Source organism: Coffea eugenioides, chromosome 11 (genome assembly GCF_003713205.1).
Source record: "Coffea eugenioides isolate CCC68of chromosome 11, Ceug_1.0, whole genome shotgun sequence".
Classification (NCBI taxonomy): domain Eukaryota; kingdom Viridiplantae; phylum Streptophyta; class Magnoliopsida; order Gentianales; family Rubiaceae; genus Coffea; species Coffea eugenioides.
In genome coordinates, this window is record NC_040045.1 from 24,545,833 (window position 1) to 24,571,999 (window position 26,167).

The following is a 26,167-nucleotide window of genomic DNA, read 5'->3' on the forward strand; positions in this document are numbered from 1 at the left end:
AGTTAATTTCATTTCCAGAATGTGGATGTATACTGGCATTGGCAAAAAATACATCTATATAAAAATTGAAGTACAGCAATACTTCTTTTTTTTTTTTTTTTTTTTTTTTTTTTTTCTGATAGTGATAGTGATGGCTCCGTGGCGGTAAAGTAGGCCTTGCATACGACTTTTCCATCTTGTACTTTTTTTTTTCCTTTTTTTTTTTTCGGACGCAGGAGGTATTCGGGTTTCGAGTAAGTTGGACCCGACTAATCCTTCTGCGGTTCAAGAGGAGAGGTTCCTTCCCCTTGAACACGTTAACCCTGTAACTCGAACCCTGGTGGGAGATGGACAATGTATTCTAAGGAGGGCCGTGACCAACCGAGCTATCCAGGTGGAGCGACTTTTCCATCTTGTACAATATGGTAAACTATTTAAAGAGTTTTTAAACTATTCAAATTATCAACTTCTAGTATTTTATCTATTTCAAGTCTCATATAATCCCCTAAAAAATAAATAGTATCTAATTTTGATTCTTCGATCTATTTCAACATTAAAGCTAATAAATTTGAGGGCAAAATTTGATGAATCTAACAATAAAAAATAGATTAAGAAAAAGACAAATTTTAACATTTTTTATTGTTGGTGAGTGACTCTAAGACTTGAAATAGATGAGGGACAAAAAAAAAGTCAAAATTTTACAATTTTTCTTTGCTTCTTGATCGTAGAGAGGCATTCTAGGCGCGATAGAGAGAACTTGAGGAGATTGAGTTTTTATTAGGGATTAGATGATCTAGTATTTGTTCATATTGTTTGTGTTACGAAAAATAATCGAGGCATTTTTGGATGTTGGATTGGAGTTTTTCCTTAGGTAAGAAAATTGGGGTTTTTCTTTTACTCAAAATAGTTAAAATGGGGCATGTGTGTGTATTGTTAAGAACGTGATCGAACTATAACAACTTGAGAAAAATAGAACAACAGTAAAATGAGCATTCAACAATACAAAGTCATATTGCAAGGCCAATTAACAAAACCGTGCTACTCGTTCTATACCACGGCAACACTTAACTTTCCGTTTCGCGAGTTAGTAGTCTCACTTTGAAATTTTCTTCAATTTTTTGTCCTCATTAGACCCTTAAGTAAATTATTAGGAGAGGCAGTTGTAATTATGATAAACCTCTAGGGAGCAATGTAAGATTATCTCAAAGACTTTGCAGTTTTTTTTTAAAAAAAAAATTTTATTCAAGAAGAACTCTAAACCTTACAATAGAGCATTGCGGTACATGTCTAGTTAAATTTTTTCTAGTTCCGTCTAAAAAGTGGAATTCTTAGAAGATTTGATATATACTTCTCACTAAGTTGATGTAAATAAATAAAATTTAACTACACTAAACTAGTATGAGCGATATTAAATATTATAAGAATTGCAGCAATCAAATGTGACAAAATTCAGTTGGACTTGCCCGTTTAAGAGTCTAAATTGAAGATAAACAATGGCTTAAATCTCTTTATTAAACTGTAAACAAACGACGCGCGCCACTGACTGAAATAGCTTTGCTTGTCTGTAATGTTGTGGCAACTGATAAGTGTACCAATAGAAGGTGTGTCCATGTTGACAGCAAATGTCCTTTCCAAACAAGCACAGCCGACATAGAATTTAGATCTCATTCTAAGTGCATTGTACTGGAAAAACTGAGGGAGACGTGCAGCAGAGGTCCAGAACCCATTCACACACGTGATTAAGGCTCCATCTTCTCTTGACAATAAAGTTCTTTTAGGATGCATTTGATAAAAGTTTGGAAACTCAAATATGAAATACGAAATATGAAATTTGAATTCATTAAATTATTGAATTGTTAAATATTAAATTAAAATACATTTGAGTATATATCACATTTTGTAATAAGTGAAGAGTTTATTACTTATTTTTTGAGTAAATTTTATTTAGAAAATTTAGTGTCACTTAACTAATTCAAATGCGAATAAATATATTAAGATCTGAATCCATTAAATTTAAGTATTGAATTAGATATTATCAAATAGGGTCTTAGTTGCTAAAAGTATTTTGAAAACATTTGGTGAACATCATCTCATAGAATAAGGAGTAGAGTATTTGGTATTAAAAGTACTTTTAGCAATAGTTCAAATTTGATGCTTTTAAAGTAATTTTCATGATTTAAAAAATAAAATATCAAATTTAATATTAAGTTTAATCATTTTATCCTATATAATGAATTAAATAAAGAGATAAATAAATTTCAAAAATTTCAAATTATACATTATCCAATACAATAAATACTCATTAAACTATGTTTTCAAACAATATACTTAAAAGCACTTAATAAGTTAATAAATATTTTTATTAAAAACTCTATTAGAGAAGTAAAAATATTTTTTAATAAGTTTGGAACCTAGTAATTTGGACGTCCTAATCGGCTTTTATTTTTTTTTTTAAAAGGACGTCCTAATCTGTTTTGGAGGAAATATCAAGGGAGAAATGTCTTATGACCATTCGGTCAAGTCATAAACTATCGCTCATATTCAATATCATGTCCATCAAAGGATTGATGAAGAAAGTGATTAAAGAAGACATTGGAAGATTACTTGGGGATAACTGAGTCGCAGGGCTCTAATGCTTCGTCAAAGTGTGGAAACGAAAACTTCGTTTCATCCCCACTGCATTGTCTTCACTATTGACTAAAAGTACTATGAAAGTGCTTGTCTTTGTTTCGGCCAATCATATAGAGACAGCAGATTTAAATATCTCCCCAAGTCCTTTTTATTTCTCATGGTAGAGAATAATATATGCTGGTATCCTATTTGTGGGTGGATAGATTCGGAACTCCTTGGACATTTGGCCTTTTCTAGAACTAGAATTGGAATTGAAAAATGTTGCAATTCAACATTGGTTTTAACAAGGGCTAAAGTAGGACCAAGTACTGTCTTAGAGTGGGAAAGATAATTCTTGAATTGGTGGCTCCAATGGAGGTTTGCCCTTATATTGACGCCTCAGCCGGATTCTGGTTGCTTGTCACCCTAAAAGGGCAAAATTGTAATGTGATACGAAAGTGGATCGCACATTACAATACTACAAAGTACAGACACACCACATAGCTTCATTTAGCGCAGCCAATAATTGCAAAATTACAAAAAGGGACCCCCACTCCAGGTGTCTATGAAGGGATCAAGGACACTGCTCCTAAATCCAAGTGCTTATTTCGATTTAGTGTGATTATCCATCTCAAATTGAAGTCTTCTTGGACTATTTAACAAGAGATAGATGAGTTTGTTACCCTACAGTCACATTTTATTGGAGTCTTGCACTGCTTCCAAGAAGTTAATCGGCTTGCTAATCGATTATCCAATCTTCGTTGTGACATAGGAAATAAAGTGATCTACCATTCTTTTGTTCAATTACTATGTTTTCGTTGGGTTGGGATTGAGCTCAATTATAACTAGAATTTTGTCCATGCCTTAGCATGGTTTCTTTTTATTTATCCTGAATTTATACAAATATAAATAATTTAAATACAAAAATTAACAACAATCCTACATGTCCATTCATATTAACTTTAAAAAAAATTAATGTATTTCAAATGTTCAATTATTTACTAATTTTTAAACATTTGTTTACATACTTTCACTATAATATGATAGTATTCATCAAATAATGTATCCCATATTAAAAACTTGGTAGATATTATTTTTTAATAAATATTCTTTTAGATAATTTAAATTTTTATAATGACTATAGACCTAGAACTATATATTCACATTGAATTAAGTAAAAAAGACCCAACAATCCATTTTTTTTCATCAATAAATATTTAGTTTTCAACAACATTGGTAATTCTGTTGGTATAATAATTAATTCTCTTTTTTTTACACTAAATTAATTCAAAATTAAGGGAAGAGATGATGAGCAATTCGAATTATAATCAATAATATGGTGATGAAAGGAAGTAATTTATGAAATATATAAGATTTTAATAATTGTAATTTGAAAAAGCTTCACTAGAGTTTTATATAACAATTTGATAGAAAGCAGCTATCATTAAAATAAGATTAGTTATTTTGTAAAAGTTATTTTGGATATCATTAAGATAAGATTAGTTATATTTTAAATTTATTTTAAAATTAGGGATAATTTTTAAACATATAACATAATATTTAATATGGGTAAAACCCAAATGACCCATAACCCATTAATTTTCTTCAATTAAGCATGCCACATAGGAGTGGGAAACACTCTAATTAAAATAGTTACTTTCATATATATATATATATATATATATATATATATATATATATTTATATATAAGTTAGGGTTCCTACTTGTAGATTTGTAAAAGTTTCTGATGATGCATTTGCACGGAAGTTTTGGCTTTATGTCCACCTCCTTGTTTTATTATTATTTTTTAATAAATAGAATCTAAGGTTGGCATCTATTCCCAGAATCCCCATGTACGAAATCGCTTACCAAAAACAAAGTAATAGAAATCTAATTTAATTACAAAATGAGTAGGTATAAAAGCCACCAGCACCTCCTTCTTTCTATATTCGCGTAAACCTAGCCACCCGCACCACCTTGCTTTCTACTCTCTTACGGTTTTGAAATGGGAGTTTAATCTTTACGATTTCCTTGCGATTTCTTTACTCTTTGTCAAATTTGTATTTTCCTTTGCCAGATTTAAGCCCTTCTTATCCAATATGAACTAATTTAAGTTTAGATTCGATTATTCAAAGTAAGCTTTCATTGGGCCAAAAAAGATCAACCATTCCTACATTGGCCCACAAAGATCATTTGAAACTGAATATAAATAATTGGAAGTTCGAGGGTGTTTTTGTTGATTTTTCAGCGTGGAAGGATAGTTCTTCCATTTAGAGTGTCTGATCATTGTAATTTATGAACGAAGAAAGGCACAGAACCATTTAGTGTGCATCCATTTGCACTCCATGTTGTTTTTATCCACCCTTGTTTGGACTGTGATTTTTTTACAAAAAAATTTTTATGTTTTCTGTGAATATATTTCCCAATTACTTTTTATCTCACATAAATCAAATCGCTAAAATATATTCTTTTTTACAAAAGCCCCTAAAAATAGCAATCCAAATGAAATTTCTGTATTCCAATAGTTTACAATTTCATTCATCAAAAAAAATATTTTTTTAGTTAACTATGTTATTTGAACTTTTTTTTGTATGAAAGCTACTTAATTTTGCTCTTATATTGTTGTAATGGGTCAAGAGTTCAATTGGAGAGAAAACAGACCAAAAACATGATGCGAAGAAGCAATGAAAGAACAAAGCATGAAGAGTAAGAGGTTTAGCAGGATTGATAAATGTAAGTATTTTGGCAATAACTTGAGTTACACAAATTGGATTGAGATGATTCTTAATTCATTTTGAAGCTCAATGAATTCTCTACAAATCTTACGAAAACATCAAAGTTTGGTTCTCACGTTTTAATAGCCAAAGATCCAAAATACTGAAGTATAGTTGTACTGCAAAGTTCTTCTGACCAGTTCTCAATATTTTGGGTATATCTTAGCATCCATACCACCAAATGACATGATTCTTGTGGCATTGAAAAACTAATTCAAAGAGATACAACTTTCATATTTGACAAAGAGCTAATTCAACCTTGTTGATGGAGATTTTTGGCCTTGAAATGGATCTGTGTGTGGATCCAAAGCAATCTGTCTGCTGATCACATGTAACTTGCACCGGTCTTAAGTTCGGTCTTCTCGCCATTATTTCTATGGTCCCAACACTGGCACCGGTGTTTAGAGTGGGGTTTGCATTGGTGTTCATCAGAAAAGTGTGCGAAATTGTCATTTTTCAACTCTAATAAATCCAATTATACCATATTTCGGATACTACTTTGAAAAACCATAAATAGGGCCTATATAGGATGTTTCTAGAGGTGAAAAACATTAGTCTAGTTGAGTTTTAACATCTTTTCATAATTTATCCTTGAGAGATTAAGATCAAATGAAGGCGAATCAAGGAGCATGCAAGGAGAAGATTGGAGCAAGCAATTGAGAAGTGTTCTTGCTCATTTTCTTATCTTTGTAGCAACTCTTTGAATTCATGTTGAACTAAATTGTTTCTAGGATTAGGGTTTTTATGAAGGAATTTTATTAATTCTTCTAATTTAATTTCTTTCCTTTACTATGATTTATTTATTTTGATTTAATTACGTGTTTATACTTGGCCACCATAGACATAATCTTAGAGTTTGTATTGAATTAAGAAAGGAGATACAACTGTGCACTAGATAGATAAACATATTTAGACTAATTACGAGAGTAGATTAGGATTTGTATGATGCACTTATATCACCAAAGTTCTTAAAGGGTTTAATTGAATACTTGCGATCTTGAGATAGACGTAGGATTTAATTAGGCACAGTTTAGATGTATTGAGAGACAATCTAAAGTATAATTATGTGATGCATTCATAGTTTGTTAAGAAATTAATTAGATAATTGACTCAAATTTTGGATTAAAACTTGAAACCCTAGACACACGTCTATTGTTTTCTTACCACTACTTTATTTGAATTGATTATTATTTTATTGTTTAGTTAGAAAATTCAATTTTTTGAATTTAAATTTTGTTATTTTATTAGAATAATTAAAGTAGAAAATTAACTCATCTCTGTCAGTTTGACCCTGAAATACTCTAAGTCATTTATTACTACGATCGACCCTGTGTACTTGTAGGAATTCATCGATCAAGTTTTTGGCGTTGTTGCTAAGGCCAACACTAAGTTTTTCTACTTTAGTTATTTTTGTCTTTTATTTTTATTTTTATTTCTTCACTTTTGTTTTTATTTTCTTGCTTAGGTACCTTGGTTTAAGATGGCTTTGGACACTCCTAATAATCAAGATCCACCCCAGCTCCACCTGCTAGACTTCATTTGTGGAACATCCAACGTCTCGTGATAGCAGCTTCCCCACATTGTATCTGACTAAGTGATGGGGTTAGAAATTACGAGCTCAAGACCTTGCATTTTAATATGCTTTCTATTTTTTATGGTCTACCTAATGAAGACTTGCTATCTTTTATCTGAGAATTTTAGGTGGTGCAAACTTTTCCATTGAGTGGGATATCAGAAGATGATCTGCAGATGAGGTGTTTTCCCTATTGCCTCATGGACTGTGCTAAATCTTGGCTGCTAAACTTTCCTGAGGGATCCTTGAGAATTTGGGAAGATGTTTACAATATCTTTATGACCAAGTAGTAAGAAAACTATTAATCTAAGGAATAAGATTTGGTCCTTTGCTCAAATAGAGGGAGAGCCTATTCACGAAACTTGGGAACGATTTATGCTATTGCCTACTCAATGTCCTCATCACCAGTATTTGTTAGCTCTACAAGTGCAGTTTTTCTATGATGGACTAACTTTCATAACTCAAAACATGGTAGATTTTGCAGCAGGATGGTATATTCGTGATAAAACTCCGAAAGAATTGGTTGCAATATATGTGTTACTTTCTAATAACTCTCAACAAAAAACAAGTTGAGGTAAAGGAGCAAGTGTTAAGAAAATATCTACTTCTAAGGATTTGGGCTCAAAAGTAGCCGAACTGAGTCGTCAGATGCATCAGATGCAATTATTGCTAAAAGGCGAAACTCAGTCTCCAGAACCATGTTCCAATGAATGATTTCTTTTTAATACACATAATGAGGGGCAGAGAAATCTCCCAAATTTATCATGGAAAAAGCTGGGGATCACTCCTGTGGGACCACCTAGGTTCCCAGGTCAGCCACAGGGATCTCAATATCTACCTTCGCCTGCTCAAGAAAAGAAGTTGAGTGTTGAAAACGTGATGTTACAATGCATGTGGAAATTGGAGCAAATAGCTCAATCTCAACAAGTTTCTATTCAAAGTTTGGAGAGACAAGTAGGCCAATTGGCTAAGAGGCTAACTGAAAGGGAGCCAAGCAAACATACTTGTACTATTGAAGTGAACTCAAAGGAGGCTACAATGGCAATAAAATAAAACCGGTACTTGAGAAGTGTTGGATGATCCAGGAGTTAAAATAAAACCGGTACTTGAGAAGAAAAATAAGGTTAAAGTGGGTGATGGAAGTGAAAAATTTGAGAATGAGCATGATGGCTTGGGCAAAAAGGGTGAAGACGATCAATGTATAAAATTGCCTGAAGGTAAAATTGATGTGCCACCTATCCTCTTCCAGCAAAGGTTTAAGAAGAAGGCAATTGATGAGATGTATCAGAAGTTCATGGATATGCTTGGGAAGTTACAAGTCAATATGCCTTTTTTTTTTTGAAAATTTGGTAAATATTCCTGCATATGCAAAGTTCTTAAAGGAGATAGTGTCTAATAAAAAAAAATTAAAGGACTTTGCAGAGGTGTCTTTTACTGATAAATGCAGTGCAGTGCTTCAAATCGTCTTCCAATTAAGATGAAAGATCCAAGGAGTTTTATTGTGCCCTATCAATTTGAGCATATGCTTGCTGAGAAGTATTTATGTGACCTTGGATCTAGTGTTAATTTGATGCCTTTATCATTTTTCAGGAAATTGAAGTTTGCCAACCTAGTACCTACTCAAGTGATTCTGCAATTGGCTGATCATTCAGTGCGTTATCCAATGGGCATTGTAGAAGATCTATTGGTTAAAGTTGGTCAACTTTATTTTACTCCTGATTTTATTGTTCTTGATATGGAAGAAGATATTTCTATACCTATTATCCTTGATAGAAGGTTCTTAGCTATGGGGGGAGCTAATATAGATTTACTTGAAAAACAATTAACTTTAAGGGTTGGTAAAGAGAAAGAAGAATTTAATGTTTTTGAACCCTTAAAATACTCTTCGTATAAGGAATTTTGCTCCTATATTGCTGCTACTGATGATTTGTATGGTAAGAGATATGTCTTAGAGTAGGATATAGGATTTATGCCTTTGCATGATCATCACTCATATTGCTTTCTAGTTTGGGTTAATAGGTTGTGTGTTTAACCCCTATTTATAGTTTTTACTTGTCTTTTAGAAAGATAGGATGGGTTCCCGAGCTTGACTATTGGATGGTAGCTGGCAATTTCCTTTCCATTTCGCTTGGTCATTGGAATTCATTTGTTATCAGGGGAGTTTCATTTTCTACTCTTTTATTGTTATTATTTCTTTATTTTATCCCCAACATCGAGGACAATGTTGTCTTAAGTGTAGGGGAGGGGTGAATGAGTGAAGTGAAATTTTTGTGAAATGTTTGGTTAAAATTTTCAAAATTTTGTTCTTATTATTGATTCCCTGAAATACAATGGCTTATAGTTCAAGTGTTATTATTTTTAAGTTTATTTGTGTGAAAGCTTTAGAGTGCTTCTTTGGTGAATATTTGGTATTTTGAGACTTTTTCAATTTTTGGCAAACTTTTCTAGGTATTGTAAATATTTCTCTAACATTTTTCTTGTGAATTGGGCATAATTGTTAATCTTAATTCTCCATGTTTTTGGGATATGAAGTAGGTTTTTGTGTTCTTATTCATGGTTATATGCTTATTTTATTAAAGTGAAGTACACTCCGCTAGTTGTCCTTGCTTAGTAACCGGGAGTTTTCACCTAAAAATGTCGATTTTCAGGTCAAAAGGTGATGATAGTTATGAGTATGCGATTCTTAAGCAGTGAAAAGTTGAGTAATTGGGTTCCTTTATTTAGAAGATGTTGGAATTTGTGTCAAAAGACTTGAACGGCTATGAATTAAATATATTCCCCTTGTTAAAATGTAAAAAAGCTTAAGTGTGGAAGAATTTGAAGAAAAAGAAAGAGAAAAATAAATAAATAAGTGAAAAAAAACGTGGATCATAATAATAGCCTATGGATCCATGTGGTTATATATTTGAGATTTTGCTTAATAATTGGGCCATTTGTGAGGAAATGGTTGCTAAATATTTTATATACCTAATTTACTTAGCCAGGCGAAAAAGGTATATGGCATTAAAGGCTAAGAAAAGAAGTGTCTCTTTGGTTTTCATTATTAACACTTGATACTTGTTTAGAATAGTTGCTTTGATAATAATAAGTCTTGAATATAGCCATTGTTTGCATTCAATGGGTTTTTTTTCTTCTTGTGCTTGAGGACAATCATAGACTAAGTGTGGGGAAGTTTGATAGGGTGTATTTTGTATTACATTTATATGTACAAGTTGCTAATTAATTATATTATTTGAGCTTCATTTTGAATAGAAGCTATTTAATTTTGCTCTTATATTTTTTTAATAGGTCAAGAGTTCAATTGGAGAGAAAGTGGACCAAAAACATGGCGTGAAAAAGTAATGGAAGAACAAAGCATGAAGAGTAAGAGGTTTGGTAGGATTGACAACTGTCAGTATTTTGACAATAACTTGAGTTAGGCAAGTTGGATTGAAATGATTCTTCATTTTACAAATCTTATGAGACATCAAAGTTTGGTTCTCATGTTTTCATAGCCAAATATTCAAGATACTAAAGTATAGTTGCCCTACAAAGTTCTTCTAACTAATTCTTAGTATTTTGGACATATCTCAGCATTCAAACCACCAAATGATATGATTCTTGTAGCATTAGAAAGATAATTCAAAGAGCTACAAATTTGATGTTTTGAGCAAGAGCTGATTCAGCCTTGTTGATGGAGATTTTTGGTCTTGAAATGGATCAGCTCGCAGATCGAAGCGATCCGTCTGCAAATCACATGTAACTAGCACCGGTCTTAAGTTCGGTCTTCTTGCCGTTATTCCTGTGGTCCTAACACCGATGCCGGTCTTTAGAGCGGTGTTTGAGATGGTGTTCATCAGAAAAGTGTGTGAAATTGTCATTTTTCAGCTAAATCCAATTCTACCCCATTTTGGATACTATTTTAAAAAAACTATAAATAGGGGCTATCTAGAATGTTTTTAGGGGTGGAAAATATTAGTCTAGTCTAGTTTTAACATCTTTTCATAGTTTATCTTTGAGAGATCAAAATCAAATAGAGGCAAATCAAGGAGCGCGCAAGGAGAAGATTGGAGCAAGCAACTGAGAAATTTTCTTAATAATTTTCTTATCATTGTAGCAACTCTTTGAATATGTGGTTTTAATTTCCAAATCATGTTGAACTAAATTATTTCTAGGGTTAGGGTTTTTATGAAAGAATTTAATTAATTCTTCTAGTTTAATTTCTTGCCATTTGCTATGATTTATTTATCTTGATTTAATTACATGTTTATACTTGGCCACCATAGACATGCTCTTAGGGTTTGTATTAAATTGAGGAAGGAGATACAATCGTGCACTAGATAAAAAAACATATTTAGTCTAATTATGTGAGTAGTTTAAAATTTATATGACACATTTATTTCACCAATGTTCTTAAAGGATTTAATTGAATACTTGCGATTTCAAGAGATATGTAGGATTTAATTAGGTACAATTTAGATATATCGAGAGATAATCTAAAGTATAATTGTGTGATACGTTCATAGTTTGTTAAGAAATTAATTAGATAATTGACTCAAATTCTAGATTAAAACTTGAAACCTTAGACTCATGTTTATTGTTTTCTCAGGACTACTTTATTTGAATTGATTATTATTTTATTATTTAGTTAGAAAATACAACTTCTTGAATTTAAATTTTTTATTTTGTTAGAATAATTAAAGTAGAAAATTAACTTGTCTATGTGAGTTCGACCCTGGAATACTCCAGGTAATTTATTACTATGATCGACCTATGAGCTTGTAGGAATTCGTTGATCTATTTCGTTATAGTTAAGCCAAAATATCATTATTTTATTAAATATAAACTAATCACATAAATTACATCCAATATACATACACAAATAAAATAGATACTACAGATTTGAAATATTAATAAAAATTACACTATGAACCTCTAAAAATACTCAAAAAATAAATCACTTGTAGTTCCAAAGACTTGTATGCATGCTTCCAACTACCTGTTTTCATCCATCAAATCTATTAGTGAATTGATTCAAATCCAAATGTTAAGGTGAGATCTGACGAAATAGATCTAAGAAATCATATATCTCACAATCAAATATGAAAAAAAATTCTTAGATCTAAGAAAAGAAATAGAAAATCTATACAAAACTCTCACTAGAAATATCTAAGAGAGAGAAAACTATCACTAGAAAATCATAGTTGGAAGAAACTTTTATTAGGAAAACTTTAGAAAAGACTTTATCACAAACACAAAAAGAAAGGGAAAACAAATGACATTGGAGGTCCATGGAGGAAAATGTTCTATTTGCAAGGGAAGGAAAAATTAGAGAGAAGGAGGAGAATTCAAGTTTAGAGAGAAATATTCATAGCAATGGATTGGCTCTTACCCAAATCTAACAACCTAACGTTTGTTTTATTGGTTTGGTTCTAATTCAACTTATGCCTTATTCAACTCTAGACCCTTTAAGAGAAGTATGAGTCTAGATTTGTATAATACAAGTCTAGATCTAGAACTAGACCTAAACCTTATCCAAACCTAAGAAACGCTTTAACTATGAATTGACAATCTAGTTGAAAAAAGTGGAGAAATTTGAAAATATTCAAGCTTAACTGTTGGATGTAGATCAAAGTTTTGAAGGAAATACAATTAGAGGAAGAGGAAGGGAAAAGAGGCAGGAGGGGAAGGAGGGAAAGGGAGGAGGAAAAAAAAGAGGGGATGGGTAAGATTGGTGGTGTCAGTATTGGTAGCCGGGAGAGGAAGGAGGGAAAAAAAGAGGGGATGAGTAAGATAGGTGGCGTCAGTGTTGGTGGCCGACAGTGACAGCCAGCAGTGACAACCGGTGGTGGGAGGAAGGAGGTCAATGGTGGGGTTGGGGAGAAAGAAGGGGAGAGGCAAGAAAGGAAAGGAAAAAAGAAAGAGAAAAAACTTTTTAACTTTTTCACATTCCAAAAGACAATAGTTTTTCTTGACATTTCTATAATAAACTACAGTAAATTTTTAGATAAATTCCCACAAAAATACACTATCCAAGTAGAAGCCATATATTTCTTCCTTAAGTGTGATCACCAAATGTGAGGTTAAAGAGTTGGTACATAAGTTTCATTAAACATTGGGGAGAGAGATGGGTTTGATGGTATAAGGGAGGAAACGTAAACGAGAGGTTCCAAGTTTGATAACTTCCGCTTATCCTAAAAAAAAAGTTTGATTGAACGTTCAAAAGTAAGTATTAGAACTATTGATGCCAAATAGTGGTTCAACCGGTCACGATGCTTCACATTTGTCAAGTTCTGACAATGGAATAACTAATGAGTATGGATTGAATGAGAAAAGAAAAATGAGGAATGTAGTTTTAGTTCTTCATATTTGGCTTGTGTGTTAAAGTAGTGTCTAATGTTTCGATAAACAAAATATATGGTTATCAAAGTTTCTGATTTTAGGCAGATCTAAAATAACTAATGGAAAATTACAATTTCCAACTGTGAAAGTCATATTAGAATTAGTCAAAAGTTTTGATTTTGGATATTTTATCCTTAATATTTTAAATTCCAATCAATATAGTTCCTTATGTTTCAAATAGTTATGTTGAAGACTTTCAAATGAGATGAAATGTGAATTAATTTAAATGCATAACACATGAGTTCTCAAATCTTCATAAAAAAGTTAAAAAAAAGAAAAAAAATCCCCACAAAGTCCCTAAAAGCACTTCAAATTGGCACACCACTATCTTTTAGCCTAAAGAGCATTCTTTTTTAACTAAATTTATTACAATTGAATAACAATATATAAAAATATGTAAAAAGAACAAATTGTGGGAAGAAGAGAATCCTAATTTTAATATATAATTTTATTCTAAATACTATTGTGCAACTTGTTGTATGATGTGTCAATGTAGGCTTGAATTGGTTGTAGTTAGGCATTAGGATTACAGTAACAAGTAAACGTAATTACTAATACTAGGAGGGGATCACCGCGCGATGCGCGGTGTTAATTAAATGTTGCCCAGAAAATGCCCTGATTTTTGAGTGAAGATATCATAAATCGGACGTATTGCATTTAAGCTATTTGGGTATAAAACGATTAAGTTTTTTAAAAAACAATGTCGTAAGAAAACGCGAGTAAATTAATGTTTGAATTTAAGATGGTGTTGAGAAAAAGGACGAAAAGAAAACAATTGAGTCGAATAAAATTGAAGCTCACGAGTATGATTTTACTTCGTGAAGACATGGGACGAACTGTGCGGAGAAGTAAATGGGAGGTTTTAAATATTAAACAATGAGTAAACACTTCTAAATTTTCTATTATTCTGTGGAGGATTGATTTGTCTGTGTTGGTTACAAAGCTACAACAAGCATTAATTTTGATGTTGTTCAAGCCTTTGTATATTGTTTATTTATTTTTTTGTATGTAACATGAAAATTGGACAAACTAACGCGACAACTCTGGATAAGAGAATGGAAGTGCGATGTATGGTACGAAGCAAGGATTTTGTATACAACAATCTATTTCCACAGTCAACGGAAATGTTTCTTAACCGAAGTTTATTGATCGGAGAATCAAATAACCCTTTGATAAATAGAAAGGTGGAATGGCTAGTGTATTTGATTTTCATGGCATAACAGGCCATTTATATGAAATTAGTTACTGATTAATTATTGATTATGCGGGAAAAAGGAGCAGCAATAATAGATGCTAGGTATTTGTAATGTACTTGCTGCATGCTTGATTTGAGTGAAATATAGCCATATTGAGCCTGAATGTAGTGTTTTCTTCAATGGTATTAAAAACTGGAACACTGTACGATGAAGAGTTTGAAGAGAAAAGCGAACTTAGTTTATAGAGAAAGGCATGTTGCAGAAGTTACGTACAATGAGGACAATTAGAATAAACTTTGAAGGTGCAAGACCATGGAAAGACTTTCTCGACTCCATTATCATCAAATACTAAAACTGTGAAGGTAGTTGATGATTCTGGAATGAAGACAAGGATGTCATTGTGCTGCAACTGATGCTGAAGAACGAAGCTTCTCCAATTTGTTTTTAGTTTTTTCCCTTTCACACCAACCTGTGTAAGTTTCTCTCCAGTTCTAATAAGAAGGGTTGGAGTTTTGTGTCCATTAACAAAGTGATCGACGAATCTTGGGATTTTCTAATAGAAAAGAACGAAAGTGAGATGCGAGAATAGAATATATAGGAAAAAGAAACAGTGCAAGGATAGGTTACCAATGTGTTTGGTGTTGCTGTATTAAAAGTTTGGTAGAAGGAAACCGAATCAGTGAGAGTTTGGGCTAAATCTGGCTTGGCTGATGAAGCAACTGACTGCGAAATTAACATAGAATCTGCACAAGCTGGAGTTATTTAGCAGATAATAAATCAGAGATAATTTTGTTAGAAGCAGCAGATAGAAAGATAAGGGTAAACTGACCTTGTGCATGATTAGTATGGGCCTGGAATAAATTTGGTAATGGCACTGTCCAAGACAGGTAAACCTGTTTTTGCAGCTCGGAAAAATGGACGACATCAAATATGAGATTGCCGGTATGACGGAGAAGCAATATATCATGTCTGTTAGTAATGTTGTCACGGCAATATTCATCCCAGCCTTGTTCAAATGAACGTTCACCAACCACAATAGGCCATTTATAAATTCCATGCCTGAGAATAATTGCGTTGCGTTGGTGCTGAGTAAGCAATAGTCTGAATTCAGCAGGCAGAATCTGCGTTTTGAGGAGTGGAAAATAGAAATGTCAAATGAAGTTATATAACTGGACAGCACATGGCTAACAAATATTTTCCATCATATAGAAGAAAATTAAACCTCTCCTCTGTGATTGCATTTCAGTAGAAAACAACAGGGGATCGAGCTGGTAGTTGTCAATTCATAGGTAGACGAACCTCCCGCCATTGATCTAATTCGACAAGATAATTAAAGAAAAATGTGAAAGATGTAATTATATGAGGGCAAAGAAAATAACTGAATGCTATAGATGATTTGAGAGAAGCAAGTACGGAACTTAACTTGTAGTGCTCTGCTGGGATGTATGATTTATTGAAGTAGTTATATATAAACAATCGATGGCTAATAGTTTTTTAAAAAAGTGAATTTCTGTATAGGTAAGCTGGCGTTTATTTGTTGACAGTTAAGGGCATTAATGATTTGGCACATCAAAGATGCAGAACTGGTTAATAATAAAAGAAGTTAATGCAGAGAAAGTCCAGTGATTGTTACCACTGTGCATCTATTTTATTCACTGTGTTTCAAATGAAGCAAGGGTATACACAGTTCTGGCCGAGGGAAAAAGTTGTGCCTCTGGAAATGAATTTAAGCCTGCACAGCTACACAATTTAAAGCTAATGGATACACGAAGTGTGAGCTTTAGCTTCAGAGTAAGAGGAACTCATAATAGTAGGTATGATATTTAGTAAGAGAGCTATGTGCAGGGGAAAGCTTGAACAGGTTTTGATAAAGGTGTTGTGCAAAATTTGGTGTATAACAGCTAGCAGATTCAGTAGAAGGTTAGTTAATGAGGTGAATAGAGCAGAAGGTGAATTTAAAGGCTACTGTAACAAGCACATAATAGTCATAAACCATCAATTCAAATACATAGCTGGTGCTGATTGCAGGTCATCAGCAAACGTAAAAGGTAGCAGATAAAAAACAGTCTAAGGGGTATCTATGAACAAAAGTACATGTTTCATTAATATAACAGCTAGCAGATTCAGTAGAAGGTTAGTTACTGAGGTGAATAGAGCAGAAGGTGAATTTAAAGGCTACTGTAACAAGCACATAATAGTCATAAATCATCAATTCAAATACATAGCTGGTGCTGATTGCAGGTCATCAGCAAACGTAAAAGGCAGCAGATCAAAAACAGTCTAAGGGGTATCTATGAACAAAAGTACATGTTTCATTAATACATCAATGATCCTTCCAGGAATGCATAGGGAACTTTGCAAAAATATATGATAGTATGGTAGGCATAGAACCTAAGAATTAGGTGGACAAAAGACCCAACAGTAACAAGTCAGTTGGTTTTTTGCTTCTTGGTAGAGCTGCACTCTGCATTTTCATCCTCATTTGCTTCAGTGCTTTGTGTTCCATCAAACCTTTCAGAAAGGCGAACACAAACCTTTGAACGAACACTATTCTCCTCTGCGATTATATTTTTTTTGATTTGTCATATTATTTATTTGGAGTAAAATAGAAATGCAAAACTAAAAACCAGATGTTTGTGAGTTACCTGGAGTTGCGAGCTGTATAGTGCCGGATTCTTTGCTAGGAAAGGGAGAGTGACAATTCTTAGTCTTTGAGAAATCAAGTGGTATCTTGAACCTCGAGTGAGCCGTCCTTCCGCTAGGAAGGATCGATGCTGCAATTCCAGACGTTGCTACTGCAAGTGCAACATGGTTCTGTGATCGCAAAGTTGCGAGAAGTGCCCGATACAAAAACGTTTTGCCTGTGCCGCCGGGGCCATCAACGAAAAATGCTTGGCCTTCTAAGGAAGAACATGCTTTTATGATTAGATCATAGGCATGTTTTTGGTCAGAATTTAACATCTGAGGCAACAACAGGTCATCGGGTGTTACCACTAAGTTCCTTTCAGTTTCAATCTCCTTTGTCAACCTCTCAGTGTACCTAGGTGAAAGCTCATCAGAGACAAAGTGAAAATCAGCAATGCTTTTGCCCATTTGTTCTAGTAAGGTGTTAATATCTTGCAAAACTTTTCTTCTAATTTCAGGAGAAGAAAGGGCATCGAATGGCTGCTGGTAATGATAGTCAGCAGAAAGCTCAGGTTCAAATTTTTCCCAAAGTGATCTAGGATCTGTTGGAGAACAATACACAAGGAGAGTGGCAAACAATAACCTCAATGAGCACGGCATCTGGAATGCCACTGCTTCCTGTAGCGTCTCGTCTATATACGTATCGGACTGCAAAAGGCCGAGGACCAAAGCAGCTTCTCTAAACGAAGCTAATCTCTGGTCATTAACAGTCAAAAGGTCTTCAAAAGAGGTCGGCCCAGCAATGTGCGTCAAAAGCAACCTCAAATAATACCTCTCTCCTTCCCTTGGACTAATAGTCACCATCCGACCAATCACCTTTCGACGCTTTCTTTCAGTCCACTCTTTATATTTAGCAGACCAAACAAAATGTTCAGGAAAATCTCTGTACAAGCATTTCAAATTTTGTGCTGTAGGATTTGTTCTATTCATGTGGAAAAACTGAGTTAACATCGTCTTAAAAAAGTCAATTTTACTCAGTAATTGCACCAAGTCAGAGCTCTTGTCAAACGAAATGAATTGCTGGTCCGGAAGGTGAACCTGGAGGGTGTAAACTGCAGGGGTCATTTCATTGAGTCTAAATTCATAAATGCGCCAAAAAGCTTCCGGAGGTGAAACCCATCGACCTTTTTGAAAGTCTTTTATTTCATCTATATCATCTGTTGGTTCACCCGATATAATCCTAAAGCTCAGCTGATCGTGTCCTTTGAAAACATACTTATACAAGTACTTTACAAGTTTAAGAGTAGAACAGATTTCCACGTTGATGTGGCAATCAAATAAAGCAAGCAGGTAAGGGTTGTAAGGCACAACCCACCTATTATCAAGAGTAAATCTACGAACTCTGATTCTCTTGCCATCATCTCTTCTCCTATAATACGGATAGGTATCTTCATTTGAGCACAAAAGTTCTTTGGATACCGATTTTTGCACGTTCCATCTCTCATACAAGGACAAGACGGATCCATGGCTCCACAAGGACCATGGATCATATGCTTCACAACAAGAGAATATAAGTGAGGATACCGGTCTTTGTCGGGCAACTCAGCACAAACTACTTTGTCATACGACTCTGGATTAAGTAGTTTATGACCAGGTTTTAAGATCAGTAATAAATGGGCATGAGGAAAGCCTCGCTTCTGAAACTCAATCACGTAGACACACGCTGCAACCTCGCCAAAGATTTTTTTATTGAGAATTTCTGCTTTTAGCATTTCAAACTTGGCCCTAAAAACTCTAGCGAAAAGGTCTGGCCGATCCTGAGGCTTTTCATGGTATTTCAAATTCTCCTGTATTTCCTTCCACGCTGGATTACACGTCATTGTAAGAAAAATATCTGGTTTTCCATATTTTTGTACCAGTGCCATCGCATCAAGGTAACGACGCCTCATATCTCTCGGACCACCTATAAAAGAAGCTGGAAGAAAGACCTTACGACCAACTTTAGAAGCAGCAGTTTGGCCAACAGAAATACTGTCAAGAACTCCTTGTAGAATTTCAGAACGTATCCTGGTTTGCCGATGCCTATGAAAGTCTAGCCTACATGTTTCAATTTTGACGTAAGCATCAACCGAAAATTGCTGCAGCAACCTAAGAGCGTGTAACAACATTGAGTCATCATTGTCCCTTATTTGGAACCTATAACAGTAGTACTCTCTAGCAGATACAGTATCTTCCTCTGCTTTTCCTCGATCAGCAGCTATAAAGAAGGAAAATACGTTGTATCTGATCAGATTATGTAATGCAATGGGTAGATTGAGTAGCTTATACCAAGAGAGAAATGTACTCGCCTCTCTGTTCTAAATTAATTAACTCCGATGGGGAGTTAACTGAAGCTGGATCAATGTTAATCTCATCCTCACAAGCATCCCCTCCCCTCTTCCTCTTGCAAAGCCTTTTAATTCCATGGTGCCAGCCACACTCACCACGAGGGAAAAGGAGAGGGTACTGTAAAGCGTCATAACAGCCATAGTAATGCTGAATCCTATGGCTACCAGATGAGCGAGAATAAACTTGAATATGAGCGCGTCTATCGGATGATTGATCTTCACTCTCAGTCCATATAGCTGCAACTTGTGAGGTGGAGGGAAGATTATAGACTCGCTGGTCAAGCGAAGGATAACAATTAAGGACGATGTTCAGATTGTCAAGGTTCGGAACATCCCTAAGGCCCTTAAAGAAACGAGCATAAGGATTGTTAGAAAGAACGCGCATAAGCAATTTCAAAGTGCTTTCGCGCAGCTTATCAGAATTACCAAGCCTCTTTGTTAATTCCTCATCAGTGTCAAAAAAATATAGCTGAATCCCGGATGGCCTATCGCCCAACTGAATAAGGCCATCAAGAAAGTGGTAAACTTGACCCTGAACACGGAAGGTATAGACACCTTTTGCATTCTTTGTTAATTCGGAATCATATTTCGCTGCAAAAGATGTAAAGCCAAGGTTGTTGTTGTAAGTGCGAACATTGTTTCTGAACTGATTACTCTCTTCATCATTGCCAATGAACAAACGCTTCAAATCGTAAGGCATTGGAGGAGCAACGATAGAGATTTCTCCCCCCGAGCAGCAAAAGGAAGGAGGTTCCAAATGGAACCTTTTCGCTCCACAATGCTCACAATTAGGAGCATCAGGCAGAATGAGAGGTGCATCAGGAATATTGGAAAGACGAGATAGGGTTGAACGGGCAGACGATCGCTTTACTGCTGCAGTTTTATTTCATACATAAGCGACTCTATCAGATGTGACTGGACAGATAGATGAGGCAGAATATAAGGCAAGCAATGGTTAAGCCAAATTAGGAGTAAATTCCAACCTGAGGTCTGCTTGTTCACAGATTCAGGGGGGGTGCGTTTCTTTGGACGAGACCGACTTATAGACGGATCAGCAGGAGGAACAACCTTTCTTTTTTTTCTTTTCAAGCAACCAGGTGTTGGGCCACACCTGGAAGCCTCCCTTCTGCAAGGAGGAAAGATGTCTGCGAATTGCAGAAGTAAATAAGATAGTTGAAGAAGCCAAAAGTCCCTCAAAGGGAGATGCGCAACAGAAGAAGAAGGTTTTCAGAAGGCAGGCTATAAAGCTGATTATTCATTGCTTATAGCGTGGCCAAAGTAGCTCAGGAATTTTGCAAACAGAGTGACCATGCTTAGGCAAGGCAGTACCTGTGGAAGGAGGTTCTAAAGTGGAATCCGAAGTTCCAGCAGACAAAGAATTAGTTCTACAAGACTTTTTTTTTTGGGCTGATTGTTCAGAGTTTATAATAGGTGAGTTCAAAGGAAATGAGGCAAGTATAACTTCAGGATGTGCATTGTTGACAGATTGTGAAGAGGAAGTATCACCACTAAAGGAACCAGGTGGACGGCGTGACATGAATTCTAATCCCTGACTAATTGCAAAGGCAGTATCAGGTGGAAGCACAGGATCTGTGCTTCCTAACAGCTGAGAATGCACAGGCGCAGGACCGCCACTATGACAGGGCATATGATCAGTATTTGGGAACGAAACACCTGTTTCAACATATCCTAACGGGACCTTGCGAACACGCGGGGTTAAAGTTTTTTCAGCTTTCTTTGCAGCTCGAGCTTGCCTCCGAGAGTGCAGAAGTTCTGCTTTCTTCAGAGGCGGCATTTCTGCATATTTTTTGCGGCGCATAGCATTCCTATCCATCTGAGCGCTACACACTTTAGCAGGCGAAAAGAAAGGCTAATGTATACCTCTAATACACCACCATAGGCCTAACTAAATAAGTACAAAGGAGGCCAAAGTTCAAGCAAAATTGTAACACAAGTAAACGGCACAACAAAGGCATGCATCAAATACCTCTCTTCAAATAATAATTAAAAACATAGGAAAGAGAAGCTAAATCGCAGCTCCCACACAACAACATGAAGTTCAGCAAGCATACCAAGGAAAGCATAGTTAAAAAAAGTTAAATTACAGGTCTTATATAGCACATATGGAACTGGATAAATATACAAAAAAAAGAAGCATAGTGAAGGAAAGCTAAAGCATAGCTCTTATACGGCACCATGGAACAGAGCAGGCAAGTAAAAAGTAGCTAAAAGTCCGAGTGAAGCTGATAACAGTTAAAAGGGAGGCAACAAAATCATGCATGAAACAGTTATTGGCCAAGAGCAAGGCAAAAGTACATATACAAGGGAGAATAAGTAATGTCACCTTAACCTTAGCGATATATAACAAGGCTTTATCAGCCAACCGTAGAGCAACAGAGAAGAGGACAGTACCGAATCCTGTACCCAATAAAACAGCGAGAGGGGAAAAGGTTAAGAAAATGCATTAGCAAAGAGTAAATAAATGCGGGAGAACAAGGACCAGAGAACAAAGTGGGAAAGAGTATAAGGAAATTAACGGGGAAAGGGGGAAAAAAACTAAACAGGAGACGGGGAAAGATAACCTGAACATAAGAAGGAAAAGCAGGACAAAAGGCACAAGGCAAAAGAATACAGTGATGCAAGGATTGTCGACAGGAGGAAAATGAAAAAACAGTAAAAAAATGCTGTGTTCAAAAATCAAATCTAAATCCCACCAAATTTAAATAGACCCCATGAGCAATAAATAAATGAAGAAGAAGAAATGAGGCGTTGGTGACAGGAGGAGGCTGAAAACACAGCCTAAAAGAGTCCGGCAGAAAATAAAAGTGAAATAGGCCCTTCGAGAAACAGAGGAAGTAGTAAAAAAGAGACGTAGAGCAAAGCAAGCAGGCAACGAAACTGTAAAAAAGCTGAAGAGGGCATAAAATTCGTGGAGGGAAAGAACCAAATAAGCACGACATTGCAAGCAAGACGGTTGCAAGAAGGTTAAAATTAAAAATAATAGCGGAATCAAACCTTACGCAAGAAGGCAGTAAGATACCAAATCTTACACTAAGAAAAGAAAAGGCAGGCAAAAGAAATGAGGATATAGCTCAGAACCAAGAAGCAAGCAGCAGGAGAGGGAGTAAACAACAAGAGGAAATAATGAGGCACAGCTATCATGGACCATGATGGCAGTACCTGGAAAAGGCGGCACCAGAAACGCAGCAAACTCTGGATACATCGGAGAAACAAAGAGCTTTCAGTCGCGTCAATCAAAGGAAAGGGCAGGGAAAAGGCGTTTTTTGGCAGCTCTCTAGAGCAGAGCTGAAACTCTTCTCACCAAATCGCAGAGGGAAAGAAGAACCACATCAAGATACAACGGATAATCTGATTTGAAAAGAAGGGCAATATCGTCAATTCACACCACACATTGAGCCCAGCACCCAACACTTGTCATCAATCAAACCATCACCAACGTCATACATAAGCTCACTCAGCTAGCAAGCTGTTGACCAGAAGACAAATGGTACTCAGGCTACAGAGAAACAGCTTCTTCTTAAAAACCGAAGGTCCGAACTTGCTTCTTCTCAGACAACAGCAAGAATTCCCACTCCTCCTCCCGGCGAAACCACGCGAGGTGCACGTGAATGACGACCAAATTTCAGCCAGTAAAATACTGCCGCGTCAGCACAACAACCACAACCTCCAACAAAGCCATTCGCGCTTTTACTATATAGGTAGATGAAGTACTAGTGTGGATTTCTAAAAAACTTCCCATTGCTTTTTCTTGTCTTTCCTTCATATTAAATCAAGTATTTTAATAATAAAGTTTGACCATATCTATATTTATGTTCAACTACATTGGTAATTTCATTGAATAATTCAAACAATTATTAACATGTCTGTTTCATTTGAAACTTAATTGATAGCCAATTGAAATGCCCTAAAAAGAAAAAGACAATTTATAGTTCAATCAACTTAATTTACATATAGTTGTTTACATGAAAAGAGAATATTTAATTGAGTGTTTAATTATCAATGTAAGTGAGAAAATGATAAAACTTGTTATGAATTAATTATTAATATGATTATATTTATTTGAGACCAACCGTGCAAAAGATATAAACATATTTCAGAATTAGTATTATGAATAAATGAAAATAGAAAAATGACAAAAAGAAGTTTAAAAGTTTATTTAGCTTTTGCATATTTTTCAATATTAGAACTTCTAGTACATATGCACAATTTTAACCCAATTCCCATCTAATTTCAGCATAATGCACTTTGCATCACTATTTGAAACTTAAAGGAACTACATAGTGATTCAAACTCTCATCACAACTGCAAAGTCAAAATATTTAACCGAAATTTGATTTTGGACCATCAGGGTTTGTTGATTTTCATCAATTGTCTTAAATATGCTCAAATATTAGGGACTAATTTGACACATTAATTTTGAGAAATTTTGAGAATCACATTTATTTTGATCAAGTTACTAGGGACTATTTAACACAAAGGGTTAGGGGTGTAAACGAGCCCAATCAAATCCAACACCCTAATATTTAAATTTATTTGATTATTTTAATGAAGTTAAAATTTTATTAAAGTTTAACTTGTTTATTTGCTAAATTGAGTTTGAATGAGTTTTTTTTTTTCATCAAATTTGAATGTTATCGAACATAAAATGCTGTTCAATCTAGACTTGATTAGTTAATGAATCAAAATTGAAAAAACTTTTTTGAAACCAAATTCGTTTTAAATATTAAGTAGTTTGGTTTATCTTTCAACCATAAAAGAGCATTTCTGCTAAAAGAATACTGACACATCTGTTATACCAACTTCACAGAGGCTTTAACGGGCCATTATCATGCCTTTGGCCTGGTTACTACGGCTAGAGCCTCGATACTTTTGTCTTGATTAATGGGCTAAATTTTTTTCGATCTAATAGTTGCGCCTAGTCTTGAACTAAACTTGTCACTGCCAGGAGCAGCGTTTGTCAGTATTTACTACCTCCACCTATTCCAAAAATTTAACTTCTAGAATTTGGCTTCAACTTCTAATTTTGCTCTTCCAAAAATTTCATTAAACTTTCCTGCCCCCTTCCACCTATTCCTTCTCTTTAAACTAATTTTTGATTGATTATTATGGTTCCTTCTGTTATTACTTTTTTCGATAGAGAATTAAATTATTCTTTTAATCATACGTAGCACCATACTATAAATATTTAATTTTTGTATTTTAACATGTAGCATTGCATTATAGGTGCAATCTTTATACTTTTCTTTTTCTTTCATGCCTTGAGAAATACTAGATTTTATTTATTCGATGAATTTATGCTTGTGATAATAAATATTAAAATTTTTACATCTTAATTAACATTTTAAATACAAAAAAATTGTACCATAAAATAACTTAAATGTGGGTTTTTATCTCTGAATAACTTAAATTTATACCAAATTCTAAGTGTAGGAAGTTCAATTACTAAAGATCCGCAATTAACTTCTTCACTTCACAATCTACCCAAGGGATATGATCCCATCATTTGAACCACAGGAGGCTATGTTATGAAGTAAGATACAAGAAACCCCAGTTTTTTTTTGGCTGGACATGACAATTAAGGGTCTAATGACTTAGGCTTTGAAAACCTAAGTTCAACCCAAATAAGAACCCATTTTTGTAGGCCTAAGCAACGAATTGGACAATGCTCAAATTAGGCTGCTCTTTACCATTCATTTATATGAGCCTTGGGCTGAGATCGAAACAGCCCGAAGTTTATTGAAAGTTTATGTATTTTTACTCTTTTTTTTTTTTACTGTTTTTAATAATTATAAAAGTAAAATTAAAAGAAAATAAGTTTATATAGTTATTTTAAGTAAACATTAGTGCACCAATACAAAATTATCGCTAAAACATGCACAATTATTTGATAAAAGTTTATTAACTTTAAACATAGGCTGCCTAAAAAAAAAAAAACTTTAAACATAGGCTAACGTTAAACATATGAATTATAATTGTACAGATTTGTAAATGGTTACGCTTTATTTGGGTTTGAACTTAGTTTTTTTCAAACTCAACTCATAATTTAATAGGCTCTAAAGTAAAGATCCAAACTTAGCCCAACTCTAATTAAACTGAATCTCAACCTATTTTAAACTAGTCAAATAGGTCATGCTCAAGCTATTCTTGCAATATTGACAATCCTAACGAGAGTATGACTCTCGTTAGCATAGATGATAAAATGCTACTCAACCTAACAATATTGTCACACCACTTATTTAAGTATCAAAGTACCTTTCACTAGCAAAAGGATAAAAATAATTCATGTTGAAGACAGATAGACTTGGACTAAAAAAATTTATGCTTAAAATTTTTTGTTCACGAGTTTTGTCGGTCCAAAGAATTAAATGAATTTGAGTAAAATTTTCTGCAATGTATCAGTAAGCTAGACCCATAGGCCATGAGTACAAGAAATCCATTGGACGAGTGGATTCACATCTTTTACAACCAACTCAATATTCCGTTCTTGGAAGCAATTTATTTGAGCTAGTGATTCTGCCGGAGCTAAAATTAGGTTTTAGGGCAAATTTTTTATTAAACGGACAACATTACATAGTCGAACAAAGAGTTAAGGTGCATTTGATAAAATTGAAATCTAAAGT

At 34.4% G+C, this 26,167-nt stretch overlaps 1 protein-coding gene across 1 annotated transcript; it reads right to left on the bottom strand.

The window, feature by feature from the left end:
- Positions 1-16,943: 16,943 nt before the first annotated feature.
- Positions 16,944-21,360, bottom strand: LOC113752100. Its single transcript, XM_027296239.1, has 6 exons — positions 20,856-21,360; positions 20,510-20,671; positions 19,488-20,399; positions 18,724-19,396; positions 17,160-18,568; positions 16,944-17,071 (listed from the first exon to the last, which is right to left on the bottom strand). Exons 1-6 carry the CDS (start codon positions 21,358-21,360, stop codon positions 16,944-16,946), a joined length of 3,789 nt encoding a protein of 1,262 aa, XP_027152040.1.
- Positions 21,361-26,167: the final 4,807 nt, after the last annotated feature.